Source organism: Lagenorhynchus albirostris, chromosome 14 (assembly GCF_949774975.1).
Source record: "Lagenorhynchus albirostris chromosome 14, mLagAlb1.1, whole genome shotgun sequence".
NCBI classification, from domain to species: Eukaryota; Metazoa; Chordata; class Mammalia; order Artiodactyla; family Delphinidae; genus Lagenorhynchus; species Lagenorhynchus albirostris.
In genome coordinates, this window is record NC_083108.1 from 69,523,440 (window position 1) to 69,549,117 (window position 25,678).

At 52.3% G+C, this 25,678-nt stretch overlaps 1 protein-coding gene across 6 annotated transcripts in view; it reads right to left on the reverse strand.

Annotated features, from left to right (window-relative positions):
• KIAA1671 (KIAA1671 ortholog) overlaps window positions 1-25,678 on the reverse strand; it is a 179,008-nt gene that overhangs the window by 69,319 nt on the left and 84,011 nt on the right. The window contains exon 6 of one of the 6 annotated variants that reach the window (XR_009534865.1): window positions 7,039-7,229. The exons of 4 other annotated variants lie outside the window; for them this stretch is intronic. Coding sequence is in view for 1 of the 2 variants with exons in the window: in XM_060121727.1 (XP_059977710.1) it covers window positions 24,383-24,433 (51 nt within the window). In the remaining variant the exon portion in view is untranslated. Of the gene's footprint in view, window positions 1-7,038; window positions 7,230-24,382; window positions 24,711-25,678 lie in introns of those variants that run through there. One more of the 6 variants, XM_060121727.1, reaches the window with a different exon arrangement.

Here is a 25,678-nt window from a genome sequence, read left to right on the forward strand (position 1 = left end):
AAAAACTGAGGCAGAGGGATTCAATGAGCAGCCCAAGGTCACACAGCTATTAAGTGGTAGAGTGTGCAACCCCCAGCCTTGCACCTTGGACAAGGTAGAGGAGGACTGGCCTTTGGCAAATCAGTCTGGATCGAAGACAAATGTTGGGGAAAGCAGAGGAGACCAAGCAGCAGGCGGGATCACAAGGTCCCACCTCCTTCCACAATGGGGGAGAGGGGTGCAGAAGGGAGCTGGAAAGACAGATTGCTTGCCTGCTCCCCGCTCCCGGCTCCCCTTAGGTACAATGTGGTCTGAAAGTGTGACTATAAAAAGCGTCACTCTCTGAAAACTGGGGCAGCCTGAGCGCTTTCCCTGCCAGAGGACTTTTTTTGCAAACTCTTCTGTTCTCTCCAGGAAACTCTTGGGATGTTGCTGGGCATGAAAACGGAAAGAAAGCCATCTCCTTACATAATTAATCCAAAATACTCTGGAGAAGCTGCTGTGATCCAGGAAATAAAGGGGAATTTTATCCACAGTATGAGGTGGGGCCCAGAGGTCACCATTTCTAGACAAGTGTGTGCCGTCACGGAAATCAGAATGCGGTCATTCATTCATTCAACAAATGTTCCCTGTGCCGCTACTTTGTGTGAGCTCCATGCTGACCCTGAAGGGACCTATAGTCCCTGAAGAGCTCGAGATAGCTATCTGATCTCAGCCATTAAGGGGAGAGAGTGTCCCAACAGGCCACCTCAAATTTGAGGCTGTATCATTTTCTCCCCCAAATCGGATACAAACATGAACACTCTAGAGAATCCCTCAGGTGGAAGAAAAAGCCAGAAAAAAAAAATGAACATTTGCAGTACAAGTACCAAGGGCTATAACAGACTAGTGAATAACACACTATGATGGGAATGTAAGTGGGGGAGGCGAAACCCAACCAAGAAAGTAGGAACTTGAGGAAAGAAGAGCAAAGGGAAGATGGTCATTTACTGAGGATCATTTATTGTAACTGGAAGAAGCAAAAGATGAATAGGAGTATTCCAGGAAGGCTGAATGGCATGTGCAAAGGCCATTGGGCATGGCTGTATTCAGTCTTGCCTCTGGGCTTTTTCACATGCTGTATCCCCTGTATCCCTGCCTAGAGCTGCCTTCCCCTGTTCTCCACCTCTATTGGATGTCCCCGCACCCCATGACCACCTTCAGCAACTTCAGTCTTTTCCAAATCTCCCCCAGGAGGTCTCAATCACATGACTCTCTGCACATCCTGTTTCCCCAAAGACTGGACATTCCGGAAGTAGGCATCCTGAGCCTCGAAATATACTAATGTTATACTGATAAGGAAGGGGGTGTGGTAGAAATAATAATAACCATTAATTGAGGATTTGCTGTGTGCCGGGAACTGGTCACCCATACACCTCACCTCACAACCCTCACAACAACCCTACAGGGTGAGTCCTGTTATTAATTATCCCCATTTTGTAGAGAAGGGCAGTGAGGTTTTAAAGAGCTGAAGGTATTTGCTCAAGGTCACTGAGCTGGCAAGTGGGGTTCTGGGACTTGAACCCAGACCTGTCTGATTCCAAAGCCCTCCTCCTTCTAGGACAGAAGCCAGACTCTATCCACACCTCTAAGACCCCTTAAAATAGCCAACTCTGTCCCAAGCCCCATGCACGAGGGCAGTAACTATTCCACACACTTCTCTGGTTGTCTTCAGACCTCCTTGGGTCAGGAAATGCCTGCAGAAGGACTTGTCTGGTTGTAAATCAAACAGTTTCCTTTCTTGACATCTGGCCTAGAGACTAACTCCAGGGACCGTATGTGGGAAGGGCTGACTTGTCGACCCAGCTTAAACCTGTTTTCTCTCCCCGTGGGATGGAGCAAAGTTCTGGAGAGCTGACCAACAGCCAGACTTCTCACTTCATTGAAGAACCAGGCCCAGGCAGACGGCTGTCCCAGACCCACAATACATCTATGTCAGGAGCCGTGATCTTCCACAGGAGTCGCTCACGATCTGGACTTTGACAAGGTCTCTGGGATGTGCTCTGCTGCCTCGTGTTCAGCCCTTTGCACATGCTGTTCCCTCTCGCTAGGACACCATTCTACCCGTTCCTCACCTGGTCAGCATCTATTGTCCTTCACAGCTCAGCTTAGGGTACTCCCTCTTCCAAGAAGCCTCCCCTGATTCTTCATGCCCCCCGGCAGGGGGCGGTCACCTCTGGGCTCCCACTTCGCCGTATGACCCCCAAGCATCATTAACAATCTGAGCTGTAACTCAATTTACCCGTCAGTCTCCCCACTGGACTCTGAGACCAGGGGCAGCAGGTACGTGTCTGTTCACCCTTGAATCTCAGCATCTGGCACTCAGCAGGCACTCGACGTGCCCACCGTGTGAAATGAGGGAACCACTGAGGTTTGAACCCCAGTCATACAACTCCCAGCATCCCTCTCCCTAGGCTTGTTTCCAAGGCAACAGGGAAAAGAATTCTGATATGGGAACAACAAAAAAAAAACAGAAATAACTTGATCTGACAAGTCAATCCCAGATTATTTATAAACCAAGCCCAAGACAATTTCCTTGTGTTCATTTATCACACTCTTATTCAAATAGTCATTTTAATGACCTAAGATGCCCTTAATTAACCTTGGAAGGGGAGGGGGGAAAAAAAAAACCATCTGGAAAGGAAATCTTTCTAGAAACAGCCAGGAACTCATCTCTCTGCTTTATCAGGCCCCACCCTGAGCTCAAGTGGAACGTAGCATTTTCCACACTGGGGAGAGCCCGCTGCGTGGCCCCGCCTTGCGTGGCAAGGCCAGTCTGTAATTACAGCCCCTCTTTGAAGAGCTAGGCGTGCAATAAAGCTGCAGGCCCTGGCCTCCTCAAACATGGAAGCAGGCTAGGCTGAGGGCCCCGCCTGATTCATGCTGCTGGCTGCCCAGTGGCTCTGGGGCAGTGGTTTCCGGACGCTGCCACACGCTCCTCAGGCTTTCTGGGAAGGAGAAGGGGACCCTACTGGGGTCTTTGTCTGGTCGCCTTGCTTGGGGTTGGACAACGCGTCTCTTTCCACCAGAGCAGCTGAAATTGCACATTTTTGGATCAGTTAGTGAAAGAGAGCAAGATGTTCTTGGGGAACAAGAATTAGAACTGGGACAAGGGATTCATGATGTCCCCTAGGAAATTTATCCCTGAGCAGTGAGCCTGCTATCCTGGGCTAAGTGCCCCCTAAGCAACACCCTAAGATTTGAAGCCTCTCCCCGAGGATGATAAAAGGCTAGAGGAATGAGAAGGCTTCCTTTCCCTCCCCCTCCCTCCTCCCTTCTGACTTCAACAAGCACTTGAGTGAGGACCTACTATGTGCCAAGCACTGTGCCAGGTGCTGGGGACCCCATCCCTGGCCCCCAGAGTGGTTTTATTTGGGCTTTGCAGTAAGGATGATAACGAACTGGAGTAGCTCTTAGTCGCCGAGGGCCTACTGTGCGCTCCATCACCTCCCTGACCTGCATAAGCCAGAAGGGTTGTAATCCCCGCTGTACAGATGAGGACACCAAGACACCGAACGAGGAAGACCCTAGCCCGAGTCACACGGCTGCCGCGTGCAGAGCATGGCTCAAGCCCAGGTCAGGCTGAGCTCAAAGCCGGGGCTCCTGAACACCGGCTACCCTGCCTCTGTGAGCACCCCGGCTCATGGCAGAACAGGGCTGGATTTGGGGTGCAGAAGAGGTGGCGGCAGGATAAAGGGCCTTAGCCCTGCTCCTCCTTCTTCCTCTCTGCTTCACTTCCTCAGACTCGGGCGGCCGTGAACCCCAAGTGAAGCCTGACTGTGACGGGCACAAGGTTTCCCGAGATGGCCTCAGCCGCCTCGGCAGCTCCAAGGACCCCCAGGTCTGGACGGCCTTGGAGAGCCCCCTGTATCCCACCTGCCCCGGCTGAACGGAGAGGAGAAGTTGGGCCCTGGGCCCCCTGACCCAGGCTTGAGGCCACCAGGCTCTGCCCCCAATTACTGGGGGTCCCCGGGCAGCGCTCCCCTCCTCTCTGGGAGGCCGGGGAGCCCAACTCAAAACCCCAGCTGCCTCCTCTCAAAGGCCACCTGTCCCAGGCAGACTCAAACACCGTGTGGCCTGGGGCACTCACGTGGCCTCCTTTTGCCTGTGGCGCCTCATCTCACAAATGGAAATCGTGACACCCGCCTCCCAGGTAAAGGTGCTCAAAGCAGGCCCCTGGCAAAGGTAGGTGGGATGGCGTCAGGTTCCCACGGGGCGGTCTGCGGCTGGAGTGCTCACGTTTGGAGAACAAACTTTTGAAGGAAAACGTCCTCCCACATGCCAAATCAACATCTATTCAAACACTGCTAGGACGCGGTTAATATTTCCTAAGCACCAACGACGGGCCAGGCCCTACGCCATCTCATGTCATCCCCACACACACATGGTTAAGGGCAGGCCTCCCATGACTGACTCCTCACGGTGTGACCCTGGGCAAGTGGCTTGCCTTCTCTGAGCCCCTCCTTCCTTGTCTTTAAAATGGGATAAAAACGGTCCCCTCCGTCCCAGGTGGTGCTGAAGTTCATGTGATGTGTGTTCTATCTCGTGAGAGCAGAACAACTATCCCCATTATACAGATGAGGACACTGAGGCAGCGAGCACAGAGGCTGAAGGCTGCACAGTCACTTAGTGGTGAAGTCTGGCGTGGAGGCCTGTGCTCTCAGAGCTGTGGCTCGGTGGGCAAGGGGACAGTGGGCGCTGGGGAGCTGGCGCCTCTGGCCTCCCAGGCCCACCCGTATCATTCCCATTGCCCAGCTCGCCAGCCCTCGGCCACCCTCCTCTCATCTCAGAGCTGCTGTGACTAATGGTCCCCACTCGGTCCCTGCTTGTTGAGGCCTCCACACAGGCACGGCTTTCTCCCGACCCGGCTAGAGGTCTATTATCTTGTGCCTTGTTTCTCGGCTTGTAGACAGCCCCTCCTCTGCACTGCCCACACTGTCCCAGGAGCCACGCTGTGCTGGGCAGGAGGGCAGGAAGCGGGGCGGCCAGGCAGCCTTGGCATTTTGACAAAAGTGTGTCGCCCCGTAGGCCCCACAGTACCCACCTGGTAGGCACAAGGCATATTCTGGCAGCCTCAGAGTTCCTGGACCTCGGCCAGCCTGGACTCACAGCTGTCTGGAACTCTCCCATCGCCAGGGCGATGAAGGTGAGACCCCCAGCTCCCTCCACCCAGCTGCCTCCTGCCAGGAAAGGTACCGCCCAGCAGCCCCAAACTGACTGTAGCCCGCATACCATGATGCTTCTCACTTCTGAATCTAGCTCCTCAGAGACTCTCCCTCCCAACCACCCAACACAAAGGAGCTGCCAGACCCTCTCTATCTTAGCACCCTTTCCTTCACACGTTCTGTTATACTACCTGATATTTTCCTGATCGTTTCTTTAATGTGATCTCTCTAACCAAGGCTCGTGAGAGCAGAAACCTTGGATGCCTTAATATCCGCTATTGTCCCTGTGCCTAGCACACTGGAGGCTCTCAGTAAGTGTTTGCTGAATGAATGGGTGAATGAATGAATGAAGTGAAGAAGAGAAAGAAGGGGCGAGGAGGGGAGGAGAAGTGGCGGGGGGTGCATATAAGAGGGAGGGGAGGGGAGGGGAGAGACACTATAACATTTGTACTGCAGTCCCATCCTCTCCTCCCCTCTCCTCCTTGGTCAATTCCTACCCACCCTTAAAGACTTCACACTGATGTCCCCACCTCCAGGAAGCCTTCCCTGCTACCCTTCCCACTCAGCTCAGTGCCTCCTCTGGGCTCCCCAACCCCTGAGCTTCCCCATCACAGCGTTCTCTTAACCATAAATAGAAGGGCTAATTTCCACACCCCTCTGCCCACTGGCTGCAGATACTGGAAGGTCAGCGCTGTTTCAATTCCCTTCTGTATCTCCAGGGCCCATCCTGAGGCCTGGTGCACAGCTAATGTTTATCAAGACCTAACCACATGCCAGGCCCAGGCTGAGCACTTTGAATCAGATAGTTCAGACTCTTCAGCATCACCCTGTAAGGAGGGGGACCATCTTATACCCATTTTACAGACAAGAGAAGTAAGGCTGAGAGAAGGCAAGCTACTTGGCCAAGGTCACACAGCAAGGACCCTGGGCGACCATTATACCACACTGTCCTCCAGCACCGACTATGTGCAACACTTTAGGCACTTTACATAAATCTCATTCCGTTCTCATCAGCCCTTAAAGGTGACATCAAATCTCAGATGAAGGAACCAAGGCCAGGGACATATAGGGTCCTCATAACCGGCTCAAACTCACTCAAGACGATCGGGCACCAGGAAACTAATCAAAGAACTGGCACAGAAAAATACAGCCATGAACAGCATTCTTCTTTCCTGGCCAAGCCTTGAAAATGCTGGCTACTAACTTCCCACCCTCTCTTGCAGCAACAGCATGGGGATGGGACCAAATCCTGGCCAATGAGATTTTGGGGGGAAGTCTGCTGGGTACACTCAGGGAGAAGTCTTCCTCCCAATACACCCCCTCTTCCTTAGCTGGATATTGTCAAGTCTCTCAGGAATGGCTGGAACTGTGGCAGTCATTTTGGGACCACGAGGGGAAAAGATGCTGAAGAGAGCATAGAAAAATGGAAAGAATCTGGGTTGATCCACTAATCCAGGATGTGGCAAACTGTTTTAAAGGGCCAGATAGTAAATATTGTAGGTATTGCCAGCCACGTGTGGTCTCTGTCACATATTTTTTGGTTTGGGGGATTTTTTAAAAATAATCTTTGAAAGATGTAAAACTCATTCTTAGCTCACAGGCCACAGTGTGATGAACCCTGCACTACATCCCCTCTACCATCAGGTGAATTATGTGAAGTAATACACATCCTTGTGGTTTGACCCATCTTTACTGGGGGGGCATTCTTTTGCTACTTTCAGCATCTTCAAAAGCATCTTCACTGATAAAATAACAGTGGTGTACCAAGTGCTGGTGAGGATGCAGGGCAACTGAAACTCTCAGGGGATGAGACGCAAAATGGTACAGCCGCACTGGAAAACAGTTTAACACACACCTACCACATGATCCAGCCACTCCACTCCTAGGTGTTTACCCGAGAGAAATGAAGTCACGTGTCCACGCAGACTCTGACCAAGAATGTTCAGAGCAGCTTTACTCACGTGAGCCAAAAAGTGGAATCAACCCAAATGTCTGTCAACAGATGAATGGATGCACGCACCGGTACATCCATGCAGTGGAACAGTCCTGAGTGATAAAAAGGAATAAGCCGCTAATACGCACTACGCCACGGATGAATCTCAGATAATTATGCAGAGGGAAAGGAACCAGATGAAGAGGAGCGTGCGGTGTCCAGTTCCATTTACATAAAAGTCTAGAAAATGCAAACTAATCTATAGTGATAGAGAGCAGATCAGCCGTTGCATGAGGGCAGGGAGGGAAGGAGGGATCACACAGGGGCACGAGGAAATTCTTAGGGGTGAAGGATGTGTTCACCATTTTCATCGTAATGTTGGTTCCTCGGGAATACACATATGTCAAAACTCATCAAATTACACACTTTAAATATGTATGTTGTATTGTACGTCAATTATATCTCAACAAAGCTGTCACACAGACAAAATAACAGTGAAGGCTCTTACAGTAAGTGGAGCCCTGAGGGTAAGGGACAGGGGGTGGGTGAGTCTTGGCCGAATGGGACCAGCAGAAAAGAGGGGAAGAGGGAAGGTGGGAGCCTGAGAAGCCAGAGGCCCCACCAGACCTCATGCGTCTTGGGTGAAGGTGATGTTCAGCTCTGCCTGCTCTATAATACAGCCGAGGACAAGAAACCAGGTCTCTGACATGTTCCTAACTTGGCAAACAAGGCCCCAGAGGCAGCTCCTGGGGACAGCTCGGGGACAAGTGGCCTTAATTCATCCAGCCTCAAGGACCCTGTGGGCTGTGCTGAGCACCACGGCTCTTCTAGGACTTCCCAGGTGCCAGAGCTGGTGCCTGGGGTGCCAGGTCTCTTCCCATCTAATGAGACCCAGGGCACACACCAGACGGAATTCCCTAGAGGCCCCAGACTTTGTTTTTTCACTCATCCCAGAAAGAACAGGAAGAATTCCCATCTCGGCTCTCCAGCCACCATCTGCAGCAGGCCGGGAACAGGTCTGGCGCTGCAGCTTCAGAGCCTCCTCCCGCATCGGACTGGATCCCAGGGACAGGCTAGTTGCCAGCAGGCCGGCAGAAACCCGGCCTTCCTCCCTCAGGCCCTGCATCCTCCGAGGGCAGGGGGGGAAGAGGGCGGGGTTTCAGGCCAGATCCCAGTGCCTCTCCATTCTTACCAGACAAGTTATTTCAGATTTGAATAATAAATATGCTAACTACCTTCTCTTCCCCTGCCAAGTGTTCTCATTTCAAAATGGACTTAATGAGATCCCTTGGCAGAAGGACTTCTGGAAGCAACGAAAATGCTGTGCAGCCTCGAGATGCCAGCAGCAAGTGGCACTTACTGGAGACCCAGCGAACAGAAACAGGCCAGGACGGGGTGGCCGTCGCTCACGCACCTCCCGTGGGCTGAGCACGGCGTTCGGTGCAGGGCAGGTGCCACCGTATCTTTTAGGTCACTGACGCTCTGCCAACGGCCCAATGTGGTCTTGTCTCCACTTGAAAGATGAGAAACCTGAGCCTTAGACCTGGTTCCCAGGTTGCACAGCATCAAAACCTGGCCTGTCTGCCAAAGAGCTGTGTGACTTTGGGCAAGCCACTGCACCTCTCTGAGCCTCTGTTTCCTCGTCCATCTGTAAATGGGGATAATAATAGTGACCTCTGTGGAGGGATCGCTTAGCACGTAGGAAGTGCTCAGTAAACGTTCGTGCTCAGCAACCTGCTGGGGGACGAATGGCTGGATTGGAACCGAGGAGCCTGCCTCCGAAGCACCATCAGTTCTCTCTTCCCACCAACTGGTAAGTCCCTCTCCCTTCACTGAAACAAATCAGAGCAATCAGAGGAGAGTGAACCCACCCTCTCCGGCCCCCGCATCTGGGAGCCCGCCTTGCCTCCCTCCAGCTACCAGGCCAGCCCCTCCTCTTACCCCACTCACCAACTCCAGGGCATCATCCCTGCAGCTGACCACCTCTCTGTCCCCTGCAGCACCCGAGTCTCCCCCTCTGCTGGACCAGGCCCATCAGCAAAGCCTCGACATCACTCATCTTCAAAAGCCAAAGGGAAACCTCCTTCAATCCCAGCTCCCTCACTGCTTGGAAATCTAATGGTGCCTCAAATGTGCCTCAAAGACACCAGGAGGAAACTCTTGATGCCTGGCCCCAAATCTGCTTTCTCCACACAAGTTCCTCCACTCACCTCGCTGTCCTGGCCTGAAGACTGGAAACCTTCCACGGTCCCTTTCCTCCCCTCCCTCTTCCCTCCCCAAACTACAGCCAGAACCAGATCATTTCTCCATCCCCATCCCCACCCTGACCCCGACATCCCTCCTCAGCACCAGATCCCAGCCCCCATCTCCAACCTATCCCATCAGCCGCCACCAAAAGCACGCCCTCAGCTCTGCAATAAGACCAGAGCAAACTCCAAACGCTCTGCCTTGGCCCTCCAGGCCCCCACCTGCCTCCCCCTACCCCCCTGCTCAATACCAGGCCAGCCATATTGACCCCACTATTGGCCTCAACCCCTCCAAGCTGGTTCTGGCCTCAGGGCCTTTGCATGTGCTGTTCCCACCGCCTGAAACACTCTTCCCCCAGAAGTGGTGGGCTCCTTCTTTCAGATCTCTGCTCAAAAGCCACACCCCTTTAGGGGCCTTTACATCCACACCTCCTCCCAGCCTCTATCTGCCACATCATCCTGTTCTATTGTCTTCATACATTTATCAGTATTTACTTTTCGTATATATTACCTGTCTCTCCCACTGGAACATACACTCTGCTGGGGCAGGGATGCTCACTGCCTAGACCAGTGTGTGACACAGAGAAGGGGTTCAATAAATAGTTGTTGAGAGAATAAACAAATGAATAAATGAACGAACAAATAAACATTGAATGGACACACATATACACCATCCAAAACTCTATGGGGCTCAGTGTGCTCATCTCTGAAGTGGAGGTGGTAGTTCCAGCACCCGCACGATGGCGATGAAGATAAGCCCCAAAGGACGGGGCCCAGGAGAGGCTCAAAAAAATACTTGCTGGTTAAAGCACTTCAGCCAGCGGACACCCAGCAGCAAGACTCTCCTCTCAAAGCCTCACTGCATGAAATGCACTTAAAAGCCAAAATTCTGTAACTGAGATACAGTGGTTGAAGGTCTAGTGGAGACCATATGTAAGAACACTATTCCCTGTGTTATCCGGTAGCCATGGCAACTGAAATCTTCAAGTACAGTTCCATCTCGCTTTAACTTTTTATGCAGAAATTTCCAAAAGGAAATGTTCAGATTCCTTTCTCTGGTGACATTCTACAGAATAGACATCCTCGTTTGGCTCCCAGAGGAAAAAAATGCAAAATGTCAGATTCCTACGAGATAAACTGGTTTGCAAAGAAAGATGTTTCATTTCTTTAAAAAATGCGAGTCTATTTCTGAGAAAAGGAACCAGATCATCATCATCATAAATACTATTATAAGCAAATAAAAGTTCTGCTTGGAATGGAATGGACCAGAAGTTCACTAGCTCACTTGGTCATTCAACAAACATTCATTGCATGCCTGCTGTGTGCCAGGCCCTGTGCTGGACTGTGGGGACACAGCAGAGGATGAGACAGATGAAGATCCCTGCCCTCATGGAGGCTGTGTTCCAACAGGATAGACATCCAATGAAAGAGCATTCCTGGCAAGGAATTCCTAGCAAGGAAGAGCAGGGAGCAACATGGTATATGTGGAAGGACTGACCTATGGGATCATGTAGATCTGTCATTCATTAGCTGTGTGACCCTGGGCAAGTCACTGCACCTCTCTGAGCCCGTGATAAAACTGTGATAACAATATTGTTTGATGATGTGCCATGTGAACCCAAGGAGAAGACAGAAAAAGTGCTTTGCGTGGTGTCAGACCCCTCATAAGGAGCCACCTACACCCCCAGATTCTCAGAGCTGGAGTGAAACTCGGCAGGTAATGTGGCATCTGAACATCAGGCTGGGACCCAGACCACATCTGTGATGGAGGCAGGCCACCCTGCTCTCAGCTCCAGCTCCTGTATGTCCTCATGCTGTTCTTCATACCTGAACACCTCCCCTTCCCCCTCACTCCCACTCCTGCCAGCCCCAGCCCACCTGGAAAACCCTATTCAACCTTCAAATGATCTGGCAGGTCCATGGCTAGGCATTTCCCCTGCAGACAGATGCAACACACAAGGGCACCAAGACGTTTGCACAAGGATGTTCGCTGCAGTGTTGTTTATGGTGCACAAAACTGGAAATGACCTACATATCCATCGGGAGGGGACTGGTTCAATAAATACAATGAGAGGAAAAATATAAAGCCATCAGAATGAATGAGATAGACCTACTGTGCTGAGAGGGAAAGGTCTCATCATTATGAAAAAAAGAAAAATCAGGGCATAGAACACTATGTATAGCAAGGTCTGACTGGTGTTAAAAATATGTGTATATACACAGGAAATACAGATACATGCACAGAGAGTCTTATGTACGCAGAGAATATTTCTGCAAGGAGATGCATGAAACTGTCACCAATTTCTAGCGGAGTGGGACTGCAGGTTGGCGGTAGCAGGGAGACACATTTTTCTGTAGAACGCTATGCTATTTTGCACTATTGGAAATGTTCACTGCGTCTTCGTATTACTTTCTCAAATCAAAGAAAAATAAACTATTTTGAATGCTTGGACATCCAACACCTGTGTTAAATTTCCTCCCCCTAAAAATGGGCCTAACCTTCCCACCAATGTGTGGAGACATCACAGGTACAGCACCATTACCCATGTATCCATTTATGTGGGTGTCACCCCTCCCTGGAGGCACGGAATGTGGGGTCCACACCTGTGCACCCACTGAGAGCCTGGCCTCTCGCGCTCAACCAGTACGTGCTGGAGGAACAAACGGCATCATTACACCCATATACCCACTTCCATCTTCTTCAGAGCTCTTCATTTTTACCAAGTTACTACTTAGTAGGCATCGACGTCTCCATGCCAGCCAATCTACACCCAGCATCTCACTGCACTGGGTCCATAACTCTCCAGGCTGCCTGACAGCAGTAGATGCTGTTGGTGTCCCGCCCAGGCCCCCAGTACTGGCTGGGGCCCCCTTCCCCCAGGTTCTGTGGTGCTAGCTGCCACCGCTCACTGCCCTAGCTTCTCCAACAGCTGACCTCAGCTGGTGGAGGAAGAGCTACCCTGCTTCTCCAAGGCAGGGACTGACTTTGTGGTGCTGTCGCCCCTCCAGAACTCCTCCAGGGATCAGGTCGACCCTAGTTCTCCGTCACTAAATCGTGGACACATGAATCCCTGTCTCAAGCTCTGTTTCTAGGGAACCTAGCCTGAGCCACTGCCTCTCAGAATCAAGCAGGGCAGACAGTTTTTTAAACACAGTGCTGGGAATCTACTGACATCATAACTCCAGGAGTGGGCAGCCTCAGCAAGGGGAGTTTGAAAGAGGAACAGACATGTGGCCAAGATGGGAAAACAGGAGGGGCGGGGTGTGTGTGGATATTTATAAAGGCCATTTCACAGATGAGAACACTGAGGCTCAACTTTAAAGCCACAGAGGTAGATCTGAACCCTGCTCTCTCAGACCCCAAAGCCTTGACTCTCTGTTCTGTTCCTGCTGCTCAGCTGTGAGGGGGTTAACAGGCCAGAATAAGAACAAGGTGATTTTAGGGGTTGGCTCCAAGCGGAACATTCTCCCAGGCTTCACTTGCCTTGTGCAAAAACTCAGCAGGCCCTAAAATAGAAGTGCTAATGTGGTCAGGAAGTGGGGTCCCTGGGGGGTACGCTTCCTCGGCCAGCCGGCGCTGGGGCCCGGTGTGGCGCCTGGGTCCCACCGAGGGCAGCCCGGCATGAAGGAAATATGGGAAGCAGCTCTCGGGCAGGCCTTCGGGGACTTCCTGTTCACCTGTGCAGACGGGAACAACAGGAAGTCCCGGCCGTGGGGCCCGGAGGGCAGGGTGCGGGCCAATTGAGACGGACAAGGTGCCCCCAGTCGGCCTTCCCCTTTCAGTCCATTCTCAGGGATGGCCGGACACTCCCACAAAGGTCGGGGCAGAGCGGAAGCATTTGCTAAGCACCTGCTGTATGCCTGACCTGGTATTAGGACCTGAGGAAAGAAATGAACAAGACACAGGCCCTACGCTCCAGAAGTCTCACTTACGTACTCACTCGCTCATTCATCCATGTGTTCAGTTCAACAGACATTTATTGAGCACCTACTGTGTGCCAAGCCCCATTCTAGGAAGTGGGGAAACAAATAAGACATGTCCCTACCCTCAAGAAGTTTCTCTTTTCATTCATTCACTCATTCATTCATTCAACATTGAATGAGCACCTACTGTATACAAGACTCTGTGCTGAGAACTGGAGAGACAGAGATGAACAAGGCAAGGTCCCTGATAATGAGAAGTTTCACTTAGTCATTCTTTTCATTCCCTCTTTCTTTCATTCAGCTCCATAGGCACTGCTGAGCACCTGCTGTGTGCCCGGCTGTGGATACAGATGTGAAATAGACACATCCCCTCCTGGTGGAGAGTTCACTGGAGTCAATCATTCATTCATTCACCGAGGGAATGAATGGGCATCCAGCACTGCGTTATGTGACAAGGATACAAATGTAAGGCCCAGTCGCTGCTCCCTGTCTCATCCACCCATTCCTTCTTTCCTTCATTTGGTACAATGAACATTTATTGAGTGCCTACTGCGTGCCAGGGACGCAGAGGTGCACAGGAGAGAACCTCCGCCCTTGAAGAGCCAGCCGTTCTTCCTTCCTCCATCATTTACATGTTCAGTTCACCAAACATATATTGGGCACCTATTGTACATCAGACCCTTGGGAGGCAGATGAGTGAGCCCCAGACTTGGCCACGGAGGAAGAGCAAAGCCGGCACACACAGGAGGCCGAGTGATGCCTCGGTTCCTCAGGCAGGACCACGAGGCCCCACCCCCTGTTTCCTCAAAAGCCTGGGGAGAGGAGGCAGTGGGGAAGTTTGCGATGCCCCTTCCCTTCCCACGAGCTGCAGGGTGGAGAAGGGGTGATGGGGGAGGGAGAGAGAAACTGCTCGAAATAAACACTAAAGGGAAGAATTGGTGAGTGAGGAGATGAATCAGACAGCTAAGTGAGAATTTTCAAGAACTCGAGGAATATTCTAAGTTTAGAGGAGGAAGGGGAAAAAAAACAAACCGGCCCACAACTTCCCACAGTGACATGTTCAACACCAAACAAATGGCAGCCCTGTCGATCTCCCTGGGTTACTCCATCTGCTCAGGTTGAAAGGTTGACGGGAAAACATCAGGCTCCGAATCCCCTGCCCCCTGGGGCTGTGGGGAGGCTTAGGTAGGTTCATCCATGGGAAGCCCTTGGCACAGTGCCTGGCACATAGTAAGTGCTCAATAAACATTACCTAGTAATTTTACTTTCATTTCTGGCTGTGGCAGCTTTGAAACATGGCTGCACATTCCTTGACTTTCCTTCCATTGAGAGGTGGGGATCCATGTCCTCTCCTCCTCAATCTTGGGGGGCTTGTGACTGCTTTGCTCAACAGAGAGCAGCAGAAGTGACGCTACGTGACTTCTGAGGCTGCGTCCATCATAAAGGGTGATGGAGGTCTGCCCTCTTGGCCACAACACTTGCTCTGGGAGCCCTGAGCCTCCATGTTGTGAGGAAGCCCAAGCTACGGCAGGTGCCTGGACAACAGTCCCAGAAAGTCCGGCCTCCAAGTCATCACAGGCACCAGATAGGTGGGTGAAGAGGCCTCTGGATGATTCCAGCCCCCAGCTGTTTGGGGATCCCAGCTGACACCCCAAATATCACAGAGCTGCTATCCCCACGGAGCCTTACCCGATTTCCTGACCCACCGAATGTTATGAGCAGAGTAAATAGTGGTTGGCTTACACCCCGATGTTTTGAAGTGGTTCCATGTAAAAACTGCTACCTGTCTCTCTGAGTCCCTGCCCTTTATGATGTGCACAATCGGAGAGGCTCCACCAACCTGGAAAAGCATGGAACAACTTTATAAACTGTAAAGTTCTGTGCACAGAGGAGCCCCTGGCATCATCGCTCAGGACACAGGAGTGCTCTGCCGCCTTCTGGATCCCACCTAACTTTGCAACCCCGTAGCCAAGGCCGCCCCCTCCCCGCACCGTGTTTAGCCTGCGAGACTCCACAGGATACTGGTGCTGACCTGAACTCACATGGCAGGCTGCTGCTTTGTTCCCAAGCTGGGACTTAGGGTCATCCCTCTGGGAGGAACGGCTGGAGGACAAAGGCTGCTTTCACTGGGCCCCAGCCTGCTCTCAGCAAACATGGGTGGCTGGGGGCAGAGCGGGGAGCAGGCAGCCCCCGGCACGCCCCTCCTGGGAAGGTGGCCAACAGGCCAGCGAGGGCCCAGGCAAGCTGGGGCAGCACTGGGGTCTGGCAGGGGCCTTCGCTCCCGCTCTGAGTCTTTTCCAATTACACCTAAAACAAGGACAGGGCAGAGAACAGAGAGGCAATGAGGAAATATTGGGTACATTCAATAGAATGTGAGAGGTTAAAAAAAAAAAGGCCTCCCTAGGATTCAAGTCAAATTATAAACATATACTAGCATAGTGCAGGCTCCAAGGCAAGACAGCACGGGATCAAATCCCAGCTCCTCTGCCTACCAGCTGGGGGATCTTCTGCAGGTGACATAACCTCTCTGAGCCTCGGTTTCATCATCTGTAAAATGGGGATGATATTAGTGTTTCTCTCCCAGGACTGTTGTAAGGGATAAAACGAAGTAATATGAAGTGCTTTGCCTAGTGCCTGGCTGCTATAGGTTGAATTGTGTTTCCCCAAAATTTATAGGTTGAAGCCCTAATTCCAGTACCTCAGAATGAGACTGGGCTTGGAAATGGGGCCTTTAAAGAAATAATTAAGTAAAAATGAGACTGGTGTCCTTATAGGGAGGAAATTTGGACACACAGACACCTGGGGTGCACAGAGGCAAGGCCATGTGAGGACAAACCAGGAGGCAGCCCTCTGTAGCCAAGAGGAGAGGCCTCAGGAGAAACCAACCCTGCCGACACCTTGATCTCGGACAGCTAGCCAGCCTCCAGAACTGTGGGAAGATAAATTTCTGTTGTTTAAGCCACCCAGACTGTGGTATTTTGATAGGGTAGCCCTAGCAAATACATACACTGACACAAAGGAAGAGGTACATGAAGATCTCCTATTACTATATTATCGCATTTATATTATAACTGTGAAATAATATGATGTTCACATGAATGTGCTTATATTTTATTAATACAAGTAGGCTTAATGCAAAATATTAATATGACATTAAACAGAATACGTCTGCAAACAGCTGTCCCTTCCTACCTCAGAATTTCTACATAAAGCACCATGTTTTCCTTGATGAGAACCTACTGTATAGCACAGGCAGCTCTACTCAGTGCTCTGTGGTGACCCAAATGGGAAGGCAATCCCAAAATGAGGAAGTATATGTACACATACAGATGATCCACTTTGCTGTACAGCAGAAACTAACACAACGTTGTAAAGCAACTATACTCCAATAAAAATTAAAAAAACAAAACAAAACAAAAAAACCCAAACCCCACCAGGTTTTCTTAAAAAGCAAGCAAAGAGTTTTCAGCCTTCTCATCCATGCACTATTCCACCCTTGAGGAAATACTTACATTGTGTTCTTCTGGCTCCAAACAAAGACACCTCAAACCTCCCACCGCTTCCAGAACTTCCAGGCCTCCACACAATGCTGGTCCCGCCACCTAAATGCCCTGCCCCCACGCCCCCCCCCGCACCCCCATCCTACTCAGGCTTTAAGAGCCAACTCGGGCCCAGCCCAGAGAAGGCACTCAATACACGCGCACAGCACAGCAAGCCAACTTTGAGACGAGCCAATGACTGCATGCCACAGGTGAAGACGCTGGGCCGGGAAAGGGGCAGTGACCAGCACAAGCAAGGTCTCACGGCCAGGACCACAGCCCAGCAGCCCAGCGTCCTGGCTCCCCACTCGGTGATGCTGTCCCGCTAGGCTCCCCCCTCCCCCCGTTCTGCCTCGAGGATGGAAACCATGTGTTCATTCAGTTCGAAACTCCCAAAGCCACGTGCCTTTTCAGCTCTGGAAAATCCGTTTGCCCACCAGGGACAAGAGTGGGTGGCAGAGCGGGCACCGGTCTGCATCAAGCTTTGCATCCCTCCATTGCTGATGGACTGAGGCCAGATTTGCTACCAAAAAAACAGACGCAGATTCTCTGCAAGGACCAACATCCTGGGATTTAGCAAAATTTGGCAAAATCTGCTCCATCGTTTACACTCCGTACTATACCCCACCCTCTTCATATTGGATTTTCCAGCTGAAATAACTGCAGGTCAGGGGCTGGCCTTGGCCTGGCTTATCCCACCGAGGCTGATCTTGGTGGCAACGCCATTTCTGTGACTCCCTAGCCTTCACTGGCCTTAGGATTCAGGCGGCAGGAGACCTGAGGGGCAGAGGGAGACCATGGGCTCCAGCGGGGGAAAAACCCTGCCCTAGAAACCCAGTTCTGAGGCCTCCCCTCTATGCGACTTTGGACAAGTTAGGTTTCCTTGCTGTCCCCATCTGTAAAATGGAGATAATCAGAGCGCCTGCCTCTCTGGAGAGGGTTACACACGCTCAGGTGTGGAAATGGGGTAGCCCGGCACTTGCTTTAAAAAGGCAGCCGCTCAAGTGATTTGTCAGAACGGGAGTGCCCTCTAGCGTCTCCATCTGGAAATCATTCTTCCAGTGAGCCCCCCAGCCCACTTCTCGTATCAAGTCAGTTTGGATAATTCCCTTGGGAAGGAATTAAAACGATAACGGCCCCCATTTATTTAGTGCCTATTATGTGCCAGGTGCTCCCCACACTGGTCTCCACAATGAGATGCTGACATAATCCCCATTTGAGAAAGGGGGATTACTCATCCCCAGGTGAAAAAACTGAGGCTCAGACAGGAAGCCACCTGCTCAAGGCCACACTGCAGGGAAGCCTGAATTCGAACCCAGGTCTGTCTGGCCCCAAAGCTCCATTCTTTACTGGATCCCTAGAATTGGGAGATTGTGCACAGTCAAAAACCTTAAGGAGAATCCAGCCCAATAATTCACTATACCAACAGAGAAACTGGGGTCCAGAGAGGGCAGGCAATTGCCTCAGGGTCACACAACAAGTACACCCCAGACTCCTGGCTCCCGGAAGTGTTTTGCCCTCATTCCCACCCCTCCAGAGCTTCTACCTTGCATTTATCATTCCTTTTGGCAGTCATAGGACTGGCATGTCCCTTCTAATGGCTCTAATCCCTGGAATGTCTGAAACCCAACAATGGCTCCTTTGGGACAGCAAGGGCTGCCAGCCTGAGAGACCTCCGTCTGAGAGTAGGGAACGCTGTCCACTTCAGCCCATCAGCGTGAAATATCTCAGGGGCTAAGGAATCTCCCGGCATGGGCTCGGCATTTTCCTTCTCCTCGGAGGTCCTTCCAAATTTCCACCAAAGCATCTCAACAACCTTCAGACATGGGCAGGTCAGGAATTACCTTCCGTTATACAAACAGGGAGAGAGAGGCTGGGGAAAGGATGGGGAATGTCTAACAGACGTTTCAAACTCTACAAGTCAAAGCCAAACCCTGATCTGCCCCCAGGACCCTCTCCCTCTGCAGTTTTCCTAACGGACGCCAGCGGCAGCCCCATCCTTCCCTTCGCCAGCCCCCAAATCCTCAGTGTCTGTGTGACTCTCTCACCCACACCCAATCCATCAGCGAATCCCGTGGCTCGACCTTCAGAGCAGATCCAGAATCCGTCCACTTCTCACCACCTCCCTGGTCTGAGGCACCGTCATCTCCCACCTGGACAACTGCAGAGACTCCTCGCTGGTCTCCGATTCTGCCTTTGTCTGTTCAAAACCCAAGTCAGACTGTGTCCCTCCCACTCCAAGCGAACGCCCTCCACTGCTCCGCCCCCTTCAGAGCACAAGGCAAAGCTTTCCGAGTGGCTACCAGGCCCTGCGTGGCCTTGACAACTCCCATCCCCGCTCACCCTCTGCAGCAACCACGCTGGCCTCCGCCTGGTTCCACAGAACTGCCTATGCACACACGGACCCCAGGGCCTTTGCACTGGCTGCTGCCTCTTCCTGCAACCCCCCTGGGCCTACTCCCTCCCCTCTTCCAAAGTCTCGGTTCCAGTGTCACCTTCTGGGGCATGCCCACCCATCCAAGCCCTCCTGAGCTTCTCTCCCAGCCGCCCGGACTCCTGACATACCATACAGTGCTCCTGTAAACAAACGCCCATTGTTTACTGCCTGAACCCCCCACTGGAACGTTAGTCCCCAAGGCAGGGATATTTGACCGTCTGGTTCACGGATTATCTCAAACACTGAGAGCAGGCCCTGCCACAGGCGTATAATTGAATTGAATTGAATTGAGGACCCATTAGCTGTCTACACCGCATCAGCTGCTAACACTTATCCAGGACCGACTGTGCCCTGGGCTTGTTGGCATTGCCTCACTGAGTCCTCAAGACCTCCCACGAGGGAGATGTTATTATCATTCCCACTCTACAGACAGCAAAATTGACTTTCTGAGAGGCTAGGAGATTTACCTGAAGCTCTCCACTCCATTAGCAAGCTGCTCGGTGGGGACTGGACCAAGACCCCAGTTCTCTGCCCTGCAACTGGGTTTACAAGGCACCCGGGGCTCAAGTCTCATGACACAAGCTGCCTGTGGCCCAAGCCTCAGCCCTGGCTCCAACAGCACAAAAATAGCCAGTTCTCCTATTTCAGCCACAGACGTTGCAAAGCCAGACCGGACCCTTAGCACAGGGTGAGACTGCCGAGATCTGAAGACTCAGGAGCTGGTAGTAAAAATAACAGCAGTAGCAATGGTAATAGTGGACATGCGTGCAGAATGCCAGGTGCCCCGATGAAGCCCGCAGCCATCCAGTCCTCACCACGCCTTCCACACGCTGTGTCTACTGAGCACCTACTATGCACCGCGCCCGGGGCTGGGTGAAGATGGGCGTCCTTCCTGCCTGAGGGAAGCCGCATGCCACAACCAAGCGCATTAGCTTTGGTGCCAGACTTCCCGAGGTCAACCCCCAGCTCTGCCCCTTGCCAGCCGGTCCATATCAGGTGGGCACTCGACCCCCTGGAGCTCCAGGCTTCACATCTGTAAAATAATAATACCCGGCTCTCGGGGCTGTTGGGAGGATTAACCGCAATGCCACACGTGCAAGGGTTTGGAGGGTGAGAGAGGAATGCACGTCACTGTCTCATGACTGGTATTATTATTGCTGGAGGTGATGACAGGCTGGGTGAGGGACAAAGCTGAGTAACCAGGCAACAAGGAGGCCCTGGGGAGAGAACGGCCAGTCTAACCACATTTAGACATTTGGACATTTTTCCACCAAAAAAAAAACAAATCTGGCCATGGAGTCGAAGGCAGGGAGACGAAGGTCAGCAGCCACCATGGAAAACAAGGTGGGTCCCCTGTCACTGCGCGGAGACGGGGCCACCGGACCAGCCACCAGGGAAAACAAGGTGGTTCCCGTCACTGCGCGGAGACGGGGCCACCGGACCACGGGCCCTGGGAAGGAGGCGTCTGCAAGGGGCGGAAAGGGACCCGCCACCCACAGCACAGGGCTCCGCCCTTGGGCTTGGTCTCCGCGTCACACAGCCTCTCCTGAAGAAGCTGTCAGAAGTGACACTGGCAACCCTCTTAGCTGCGGGTGACATGGAGTCGAGGAAGGTGGCCAGCCAGGAGTCAGCGCTCAGGCTCTCTGGGCTGGCTGGACAGGCAGCCTCTGGGGAGCCAGGGAAAGTCTGGGGGAGTGCCTCCCATTCTATCAGAGCCCTCCCGCCACCCCCAAACAAGAACATCCAGATGGTGAGTGCTCCTCCGAGTCCAGCCCTGTGCCAAGGATGCTAACGCCCCTTGTCTTAGCGAATTCTCAGCACAATCCACGTACAGATGGGGAAACTGAGGCTCAGCGAGGCAATGTGACTTGCTGTTGGTGGAGCTGGGATTCTAAGCCGGGGCTCTCCCCTCCAGAGCCCAGCTTGGCCCAGTGCAACATCTTTCTATAATCCTCCACTTCGCAAAAGTTGATACAGGTCGAAGGATTTCCTGTAGGCCGGCAAGTCACCTCAACCTGTGGGCCTCAGTTTCCCCATCTGAGAAACAGGAAGATCAGACTCAATGAAGTACTGAAATGTCATAAGGGAGACCCGCACTCAGACACAGGCTCTGACACCTCCTAGCTGGGGAGGCCGTCAGCGAGCAGCTTAACCTCTCTGAGCCTCAGGTTCCCGAACTGCAAAACGGGGATAATGATGAGACCCACACACAAGGTTCTGGTTTCTCGTGAGGATGAGACAACCATGAAAGGCACGGGCCCCGGACGCTGAGAGCGCTCAGTAGGAATGGCGTGGTGACGGTGGCCGCTGTTGTTATTATTATTGTTGCAATTGGCAACCACAAGCAACCGACTTGCTGCTAGCGCCCCAGCAGGGCCACCAGCCTTGGGACAGTCTGGCTGGGTTATCTCGGCAACAAAGGAGATTAAGTAACTCAAAACAGCCATGGCAGGGGTGGCCACCAGCTACAGTTACTAATGATTTAAAGCAGAAACTTAATCTCCCTCCCCCACTTCCCAGCTGATGCTAGGCAGTGACTGGGCTTGATGGTGGGGGCAGCGCCCCTCCCCCCCAGAACAGAACTGCAGCTCTGTGGGGTATGCGGGCCAGCAACAGGAGACCACCGACACCCCACGGACAAATGACCAACTCTGCAGAAACCTGCTGCAGCCCACGCTCGGCCCCAATTCTAAGAAGCTGACTTAGGAAAGAACCTGAAAAGTGAATAGAGATTTAAGGCTGAGAATGACCATCACTAAATTGTGCGTGCAGTGAGTGCCTGGGAGTAACCCAGGTGTCCAACCGTGGGCGAACGGCTGATACATCAAGGCTGACGACAAATGCGGGTAGTTAGCGGTCCCTAAGCAACACGTTTACAGAGGGCTTCCAGATGTGGACAGATGTTCCCTTATTAGCGGGCACATGAAGTTGAGACGTGCATACTCTACACTCGTTCGTTCACTGAGATGGATGAAATTGAGAGGCAAAATACGGCGCGGACCCCGTGTTGGATCCTGGAACAGAGAAAGGACATGGGTGGATAATCTGGTGAAATCCGAATCAAGCAGGCTTTCTCAGCCTTGGTGCGACGGCTGTTGGGAACGGGTCACTGTTGGTGGTGGCTGTTTGGGGGGTGGGAGACTGCCCTGTGCATTGTACCATCTTTAGTAGCATCCCTGACCTCCACCCGCAAGACGCCACCATCACCCCCCCCCGCCCCAGCTGCAACAATCAAAGAATGTCACCAGACATTGCCGAGTGTCCCCTGAAGGTCGTCCCTGGATGAGAACCACTGGAATGAAGCCTAGAGTTTAGTTACCAGTACTGCACCAATGTTAATTTCTTACGTCGGACAATATACTGTGGTTGTTACAGTAAGATGCTAGGCGAAGCGTATACAGGGACTCCCCCAACCATCTCTGCCACTTTTCTGTAAGTCTAAAAGTATTCCAAAATTTTGAAACATTATGAAGAGGTGACGTGGAGCAGAAAACTGAGAGCAGTGAGTGGCCCAGGAGGATGGAGTGATGGGTGAATGCATATTCTGTGCTACCTGAGTCTACAGCAGGGATGGGGAGGGCTACCCCCCGCCCATCAGGACCCTTACAATAATCGATGCTTAGCTGGTCACTCTCCATCTGACGTGGCTTCCTGGGAAAGAGGAAGAGCTCACGTGGTTGGTTTCCCTGGCAACCAGCCCCCACCCTTACTCAGGTGCAGGCCAAAAGTCATCTCATTAACATAAACTCATGTGTGAATATCTAGACACCCTTATCACTTTGGAAACACCAAGGGTTTTAGGAGCCCTGTGCCAGAGACAGGAACAAAAACCAAATATGTATTTCTTACTATAAATCACAATATCACAGCCTCCCTAACACTGAAGCCCAGCGCCTGTGTGTCCAGCACATCAAGGTCATGAGGCCCCAGTGGGCAGCCGAATCCCCAAATACAAATGATCATGGGCGGCTTAATTTCTTTCTCATGCTCTTCAATATCTTCCAAGTTTTCTACCACGCCCATAAATTATTTTTGTAATTAAAAAAAAATAAACCAGTTAATGTTCCCTTACGTTTACAGTACGATAATAATCAAAAGTCAGTGATCAAAGGAGAAGGACTCGGTGGGGGTGAGGGGTGTCTCCTGTTTTTCAACTGCTGCAGGGGACTTGGGCTGGGGTGGGGAGCGGCTGAAGGACAATGTTTCCTAAAGTTGTATTTTTAGGAGCTCCGGAAAATTCCCTGGGTGACTCGGCATTTGAAGTATTTGCAAACATTCAGCAGGGGGAAAAATAATATTTCCCAAGTCTTACTTTCTTGGGCATTCTCAGCTGGGTGGCAAATGTTCTGGAAAACTCTGAGACCCACCTGTGACGATTCCCTGCTAAGCCCCTCTGTTCACGGAGCCCTGATGAATGTCACATAACCCACCATCATCTACTGCCCACCCCTTAGTTTCACAGATGAGGAAACAGAGGCCCAGAGAGGGGAAGCAACTTGCCTGTGGACACACAGCAGATCAATCTCAGAGTCAAAACAAGATTTGAAAAGCACTTTATACCCCACAAAGCACTTCCACGTGGGTTCCCTGTTTTTGGCATTTTGCCAAAAAAAGTTTGGCGTTTTTTTTTTTTTTCCTCTGTTATATAGATGAGAGGCCGTAATGGGAGGGTTTCAACTTTCTACTTTTGCTTAGTAAGTTCACTGAAAGAAAAACAAAATCTATTCTTTCCAACTCATAAAAGATGAGACATTTTTACGTGCACACAAAGGCAAGTAGGATGTAATTTCAGAGTAAAGAACAGTCCGGTAAATCAAAGAAACGTCGATTTCTGGAAAGATCACTAACGCTCCCCTTGTTTTTCCTGTTTTTCCGAGGACGGGAGGGGTGGCCGCCGTGCCCACTGATCCACCCTGGGCAGGACCTCGTCCTCTTCTATGAGTCCCCTCTGCCTCCCAAATCAAATCCCATCCCTTTCCCAACACCCCCTCCTCCTTGAAACAACCACCATTTCTTAAAGAAAACAGAGCCACTGCTGACCAGACAGAGCCAGGAAGCAAAGCCGGCAGGAGTCGGGAGGAGAAGAAAAAGGAGATACGGGTCCGCACGGCCGCACTCACCCACAGGTACCGCAAGAGCTTCAACAAGCTGGGGCAGTAATAATACTCCATTTCTGGCGCCTGGGGGTTATGCCGCCTGCATTGTGCACGCTTCCAGTCTCCCTCTGGAGGGGGCGGCTCTTCCCGCTCGGCTTGTCACACCAGGAGTCAAGTTCAAGGTGGCATGAATCATTCAGGGGCCGGCTGGTGGCCAGGGGACCGGCAGGATGGCCCCGCCAAGGGCGCGGGGAAGCTGCCGCTCAGGCCCCGGGGCCCCGCCTGGAGCATCTCCAGTGGCTCTTCCAGGGGGGCGGGCCCAGGGGTGGCCCCTCCCTAATCTAGCTGAGTGGTCTGGACCCTGCACCCTCCTGGGGGTGCTCTGGGCCTGGGGGTGTTCCGCTGAGTGGTGGGAAGAGCAAGGATGAAGCCCCAGAACTGAGTGTGTGCGTGTGTGTGAGTGTGTCATGTGAGGACAAGTTCCTCCCCAAAACCACACACCGAGGGGGAGCCCTCCCCACCTCAAATCCTTCCATATAAAGGAAATAAATCAACTCAGGATCCCATCGGCTCACACAGCCCCTCCCAGCTCAGCCAAGTTCCTTCTGACTCAGTTAAGCTTCTGAGCAGCCCTGGAAGGAGGCCCTGGTTGTCCCCATTTTACAGAGGGGGAAAAGGGAGGCCCAGAGAGGGATAGGGACTTGGTCGAGGTCACACAGAGAGGTGGAAACTGAGCCAAGGCTGGAACCCAGGCCTCCCAACCAGTCCTGGGTTCTGTCCGCTCCCGAGGGCGGGAGGCCCAGGGTGCGAGCGGGGGATGCTGAGGAAGGGAGAAACCGGCTCCCAGAGTCACCATCTGCCAGCTGGGGTTGGGGGGAGCGTGGTGGGAACAGGGGGAGCATCCTTCTCAGAAATTAAAAATGCGAATTGTAGCACACCCAAGGCTGACCCAAGGTGACCTTTCTTGGGAACTTCCTTCGCAAGAGTGTGATCTTGGCAAGTCACCCCGCCTTCCTGAGCCTCAGATACCTCTTCTGTAAAATGGGATGGAGTATCCCTGCGTTTCAGGGTTTTCTGCTTCGGATGAGGCAGAATAATACCAAAGCATCTCGTTTAGTCCTCACGGTGCTTCCCTGGGGGAAACACTATCTTCTCCACGGGCCACACGAGGAGGCTGGAGCTCGAGAGCAAAGGCAGCTGCTGAGGTGAGCGGCAGGGCAGCCGCAGAGCCCCGGCTCCACACCACCTCCGTCCGGTCAGCCCTGGGCAGCCGCAGAGCCCCGGCTCCACACCACCTCCGTCCGGTCAGCTCGCCTGAAC